At 40.3% G+C, this 6,615-nt stretch overlaps 1 protein-coding gene across 1 annotated transcript; it reads left to right on the top strand.

Annotated features, from left to right (window-relative positions):
• Positions 1 to 5,076: 5,076 nt before the first annotated feature.
• LOC139729666 (G-protein coupled receptor moody-like) lies at positions 5,077 to 6,162 on the top strand. The gene has a single exon (XM_071640593.1). It carries the CDS (start codon positions 5,077 to 5,079, stop codon positions 6,160 to 6,162), a length of 1,086 nt encoding a protein of 361 aa, XP_071496694.1.
• Positions 6,163 to 6,615: the final 453 nt, after the last annotated feature.

The raw sequence follows: 6,615 nt of genomic DNA, 5'->3' as shown, positions 1-6,615 counted from the left end.
GAATAAAATGAAGTGAATAAAACTGTTTTTCTTAATAGTGCAAAACGATTTCGAGCAAGTGTCTTTACATATTAGATAAAATTACAATTTTACGTACTAGCTGTTAAAAAAGACAATTACACATATCTATGAGCAATAAGAATGAAGGTGACCATTATCGTAAGCACAGAGGACAATAGAATCGCTTTGTTATGGATATCCCTGCCATTTCAAAACCAATTTTCATCAAATTAGCATTGAATTCCTCTTCGAATTATATAGGCCCCCTACCTTCATATTTCTTTAGAGGTTCGTCATTATGTAATACACACACGCATACACACACACGGAGAACTGAAGCCCTATCGCATACAAAACCCTATCATCCCCCATATGATTTACTTTATTCTAGTATACAGGTTTACATGCACACTGTCAGTGAAGAAAAAAAAAACAATAGAAAGGTTGCTCTAACAGGTGGGATGCCTCCTAATAGGTCTGTAGTCCATCATGACGATGTGAGACATCACATGGCTAGCGGGAAAAAGATTATTAATATTCAAATTTTCTATCCATGGTTCATTTCCTTCATATGGCATGTAGGCCTATAGATATACTGTATATCAGTATATCTTGCGATGTCCTTGTAATCCTCAGATGTTTGCACTTTTAGACGGGTTGTATAGAAGTAAGCACATGCATCTTTCATTCTAATCCAGACAGTTTGGCGTGATCCCTGATCAATTCTTCCATGACGTACTGGTGCTGGTAAAAAGAAATGATTACACAAGGAAAACAAATCAGTTGGCTTTGCAATACAATGGACTTAACTGCTCCCATAGATTCTGAAAATGAATGGGTAGCAAAGAAGTTGACTGAATCCATAAGCAAGTTCAAATTAAAAGGAATGACAGAATCCCTTTGTCACATTAGCACTTAGTGTCTTGCGTCAGTTTTTAATCACTTTGCTGAATTTTCTGGACATAGTTCAAGTCTTTTTGTTGTTGTTGCTTCTTTCTTATTCATCATCATTATCAAGCAGAGTTACGACCATTACTGTATCCTTTGTCTCTTGGGTGAAGATTTTCACATCTGTAATTTACACTTTCAACAATATTTGCAATAAATCAATTTTCCATATTTATTTTAGGTAATGGAATGGAGTCGGGAGTAGGTCCCCCCCCAAAAAAAAAAAAACAACAACAACAACAAACAAACAAACAAACAAAAACAAAACAAAAACAAAACAAAAACAAAAACAAAACAAACAAACAGACAAAAAAAAACAGAAGAACTTAAAGCATCTAAAATCTGCATTTTATAGAAAATCATTTACATGCCCTTTAAGTACATAATATTCATTGATTTGGCACTGCAATTTTGAGTACTTACTTGATTTCCACTTTCCACATGGGTAGTATACAGTGATGTACTATCCCCAGTTGATTTACTCTGCTGACTGCAGCATGCCTCGTTCTCTGCCAGCAGAGGTAATGTCTTGCAGAATTTATACAGTCGTCAGGACATCATCGTCACCCACTTTGGTGTCATCGGCATCCCTTTCCAAGACATCCTAACGGGCTTTACATTCAATTTTCACCACCTGTTGAGTTATAAAGAATTTACAGGGAATAAAACTGAATTTCACTCAAAATATAGTCACTAACTCATCGTCATTCACATGAAAGATACTTCATAACTTGGTAAAAGATACAGTGAGTTTACCCGCTAGGCCGAGTTTACCCATAACTACGGTACCGGTTATCTGTAGAGTGTAGGCCTATTGTAACGTTAACAACACTAACACGTTACAGTTAGAGCGTTCCCCGTTCTATAAACGTTAACCGTTAGATTTAGAAATAGAAAACTAAAACAAACGAGCAAAATCTTTAAGGGCCTAGCCTATTTCTACGCCTACTACAGTTTTACATTAAACGAGGGCAATTTTGCAATAAATCTTGATATTCACCAACTTAGCAGGCTTAGCAGACTTACCGCTTTCATACAGGCCGGCCAGGCTAGAACTTTATCGCTTCGACGCCATCTTAGCTAGATCCGCTCCTTGGCATTTAGCTTTAATGCAGTACAACAGTCAGTGCAGTCGATCGAGTCGTAAGTACAGTGTAGTGTGTGTACCAAGCCTAGAACGAATGCGCACGTACTGTAGGCCTACGCACATACTGAGTAGTACATCACGCTGCTAGGGCAGCACCAGCCAGCCAATCAGACAGATCCATCCGTACAGGTACGTACGCGCACATCTCCTTTCCCGCCAATTGTGCATTGTATGGTCATAATAATAGGCATAGCACGAGTGTGCGCTAGAAGCGCACGCACAGGGCACCACTGCGTGCGTTGTGGCCGCGACCGTCATGTCACATGCGCTGCTGACTTGTAGAGTACGAGTAGCACAGTGTTTATGTTAAACATGTGCGGCGTTTAGAACGTGTTTACGAGGCGTTCTAAATGTAAACGCGTCTGTTTACCCTGACAGTAGAAGTGTTTAGGCCTAACCAACAAACATTTGGGTAATGCCCTAACCATGAACGAAATCATTAACAAAGGCAATTCCCATTTTTTTCTAGCAGTTAAAATACAGGACTGTATATGCGAAACCAAAATATAATTTTTTTTTACAGTTGTATTACATATTTTTAGGTTATCATTTTTCCTTATTGATTAGGCATTTCCATGAAAGGCATAAAACATGAATTATTTCATAGTGCATCTTAATGTCGTAACAGTTTCCACTTTCTCGTGATAAAAGGAAACTAGAAATTGCAATTTACACACCATTTCCAACACTTTTACATGTATATACGGACATATTGAGATTAACATAGCGTGACCAGAATAAACACTCCAACTAAACACTCCAAGCTAAACACTTTAACTCTCAATACTTTAAACGTGCTATACACACCGGGTGTTTAGATGTTAAACAAAGTGTTTAGATTTTTAACACTGTGTTTAGTTCATAAACATGTCGCATGTCGCATTTTTTACAGTGTAGCTGTTACAAAGGACATTCATGACGTACATGATACTAGTATAGTCAATATGAACACTATCGGAGAAACAAAAATAAAAATGGTAACATAAGACAGTAAAAGGAACAAAAGCGGGGGTACCTACATTAAAAACACTGCTTGTATTATTGAGGCCCCACGAAGTATATAGCCCTTAATAATTGTTTACAAGTGCACAATAGTATTCGAGTTTTTCACACTTTTTCACACTTTATTTCACACTCTGTCGACTGTTGTGCATTGACATGGTTTTAAAGGCGGTGTCACACCATTCCGGGCAAGCTACGCGGGCTTGTGGCGAGGAGGTAGTTTCCAGCACGTAGAAGATTTTCAGCGGGCGAACAAGAATGTTTGCAATTTTCATTCATGCCTTGTCATACCGTAGGGGGGAACTTCTGCGGCTTGACTTGCGGGGAAACAAATTTAATCCCCGGAGCTCTCCGCATTTGGTCCGCACCTGACAGTATCTAGCGCGTAGTTGTCCGGAGGTGCTCATGCAAGTCCGATTTAACCGCAGCCAAGTTTTGAGCATGACCAAAACGTTTTCCGGGTGAGTCGCGGGAATGCCCGTAGAGGTCCACGCAGAACGCCAGTAGGAAACCCTTAGCGGCAGTACTTCCCAGGCAGTTCCCACGCAGGTACTTCGCAGTCCCGTATGCAGCCAAGATAATGAAATTCTGTGAGATTTCAGCCATTCCATTAAAAGGAATTCCTTCACTGAGTTGTCAGCCCCCACGCGACTGGTACAAAGGTCACACAGTATACTCGCAAGTATAACGCGTCCAGCAAGTAAGACACATGCGCTGACTCGCACAAATCCTTTTCCGCCCTCAGGAATGTCCGGTATGCTAGAAAATCCCTACACGTAACAAGCCCGAATAGCTTACCCGGAAAGGTGTGACAGGGCCTAAACACGGTCGCGGGTAAAAAAATATGCGTGCGCACCTCCGGGCGACTACTTTTGAGATACATGCTAGGTACTGTCATGTGCGGATCATCTACGGGGACCTCCGGGTAGTCAAAATTGTTCTTTGCAAGTCGCACGCAAGGCTGGTGTGACACGGCCTTTAGCGGTCCTCCCGCAATTGTTTGTGTGTGCGTGCGTGTGTGTGCGTGTGTGCTTATTTTCTCGTACTCAATGTCTCTGCGCGTGCTGTTTTTTTTTTTTTTTTTTTGGGGGGGGGGTATCTGTGTGTGCGTAGGTGTGTGTAAATGCACCTGTTCACAGTGCATCAGTGTTGCATATTACACAGCGTCACTGTGTGTGTTTGTGTGTGTGTGTGTGTGTGTGTGTATGTACACTCTGGCTGTTAGAAGCTTTCATCAGATGAATTACATTTGGTCATGTGACTCGTTAATTGTTCAACCAGAATATGCTATAAAACGCTAAAATTATTCGATTATCAAGTAATATTGAGATCGCCATAGGAAAATAAGCGTGTCGGCCTGGTTCTTGCACAGAGATTGCAATCGGTGAGAATATTGTGTTCTTAATTTGGCGCTAATCAAAGTTTAATGTTCTTTTCTTTCACTGCTGTTGTTTGACTGAATAAATCTCTCCAAAAAGTTACCGTCGATGATTACAATGATTCGTTAGCCACATTAGACATTTAACTATAGTCTTTTTGTCTTTAGTTCACTCAAAGAAATAGCATTCAGTTGTAAACTCTCTTGGCTTTAGCTTAACGGAGTAGAACATATCTTTTTACTGTCACAACCTGTAGGTCCTATTTACGGGAAAACATTGCTTCCCAACTTTAGATATAAAAGGAATTAATTCCATCAAATAAGCCGACATTCAATAATTGAACGATTGTCATACCACCCTCAAAAAAAAAATCGTTGCTCTTTTTATTTTCAAAGTAAATCATGATCCGTTTCAATTTCCATGATCATGAGACGTATTCATATCATCGTATTTTTGTTTTGTTGTATATTGTTTTTCTTTTGTTCACAAACATGCGGAAGAACAGCTATGGTTGAAGCTTGTGCAATGATGAAATAAAAATAAATGAATGAATGAATAAATAAAGACGTATTTTCATGTAATATTCAAACCATCAGAAACATGGCAGCACCAGTATTCACCACACTCCAAGGAGAATATGATATCTTCTTCGAAAATCTTACAACCAGCGTGGTTCCTCTTGAGTCAAGCGTCCTAATACCATTCTCCCAATCAGAGCTGATATTTGTTTACTTCGCGTTCGCAGCGATCTCGCTCTGCGGCATCGTGGGGAACGTCCTCACAGCTCTCGCCGTCCTTGTTTCTCCCCTGCTCCAGACGACTACGAACGTGTTCGTTGTCAGCCTCAGCATCAATGACTTTCTTTCGTGCCTGACGCTACCGTTCCAGATAATAACCACAATGCGAGGCAAGGTTCTCCCGGATTGGTTCTGCCAGATACTCGGGGCGATGCTGATGTCTTCGGTTGGTACGAGTGCTCTTACTTTGTCTATGATCGCTATTAATCGTTGGTTCCTGATCACCAAAGGTCGACATGTGTATGCCAGAATATACAACAAGAAGAATACAAGCCTGATGATTGTCTTTGTCTGGTCTTACAGCTTCTTCATGTGTGCTGGTGTTTCTTATTTCGGACCTGGAAAGATCGGATATTCTCACTGGCCACATATGTGTGCATATTACGAAGACGGCACATCGGCTGATTCTTATTCCACAGTGATGGCAACCACGACCTTGTTTCCGGCGTTCATAATCACATCTGGATTTTATGTCGACATCTTGCGTTACGTTCGACATCATCATCGACAGCTATTGTCGATTACGAAAGACAAGTCGCCTGAGTCGGCAGCTGTTTCGGGATGCAGGGATGGACCAGTCAACACTACCAGCCAAGGTGACGGCAGCACGGCAGCTGAGAGAATGCGTGCCCAGATCAACAGGAGGGAAATTGAAGTCACCAAAAATCTCTTCATCATCTTCTGCGCCTTCTTTTGCTTCCTCATGCCAAGTTGTATCGCCTTCAGCATACAAGGTGTTCATAAGGAAGCGTTTTACTCCGGCATATTTCTCTTGATAAATGGCTGCGTGAATCCATTCATATATGCTTTCAAGCATCCACAATACAAGGCAGCCTTCAAAGCTATTATCAACTGTCGCATAAAACTACTACAGAAAGATGTAAAATAGCCTATAGAACACCACAAAAGCAGTTTAACTGGAAGGTAACATTTGCGATTGCATTTGAATTCAAATAGCTTGGAAGATAAATAAGTTTTTCACTATAGGGAGGCCTATAGGGGTCGTTTTACAGATGAAATTCTGGTCACCTTTTGTTGGTCAAGTAACTCGTGAAATACACCAATCATCTTGTTTCATAAAACTCAATCGTTTTGATTTCTCATTCTGCTGCACACGTAAGTGTTTACACTAAATCAATTGACTTTTTTGTTTTTGGTTTCATGTATTTTTATTTTATTTTGCTCAAAACTAAAATGCTATGAAGATTATGATGATAACCCACGAATACATGTATCGCTCCCAATATTCCTAACAACCGATCTTATGTTAAATCTGAAATATCCATAACTTTGCTGTCTTGAAGGAAATGTACACATTCGTACCTCTTACTTTTTTGGATTT

This window comes from Diadema antillarum, unplaced genomic scaffold, assembly GCF_040938485.1.
Source record: "Diadema antillarum isolate AM-2024a unplaced genomic scaffold, OU_Dant_1.0 seq00000248_RagTag, whole genome shotgun sequence".
NCBI classification, from domain to species: Eukaryota; Metazoa; Echinodermata; class Echinoidea; order Diadematoida; family Diadematidae; genus Diadema; species Diadema antillarum.
Note: the sequence above shows the minus strand (reverse complement) of the source record. Positions and strands in the feature narration are given on the sequence as shown.

Bases quoted from the DNA above. Each gene is read 5' to 3' on its own strand.
- LOC139729666 (XM_071640593.1), top strand. From the start codon at position 5,077: ATGGCAGCACCAGTATTCACCACACTCCAAGGAGAATATGATATCTTC.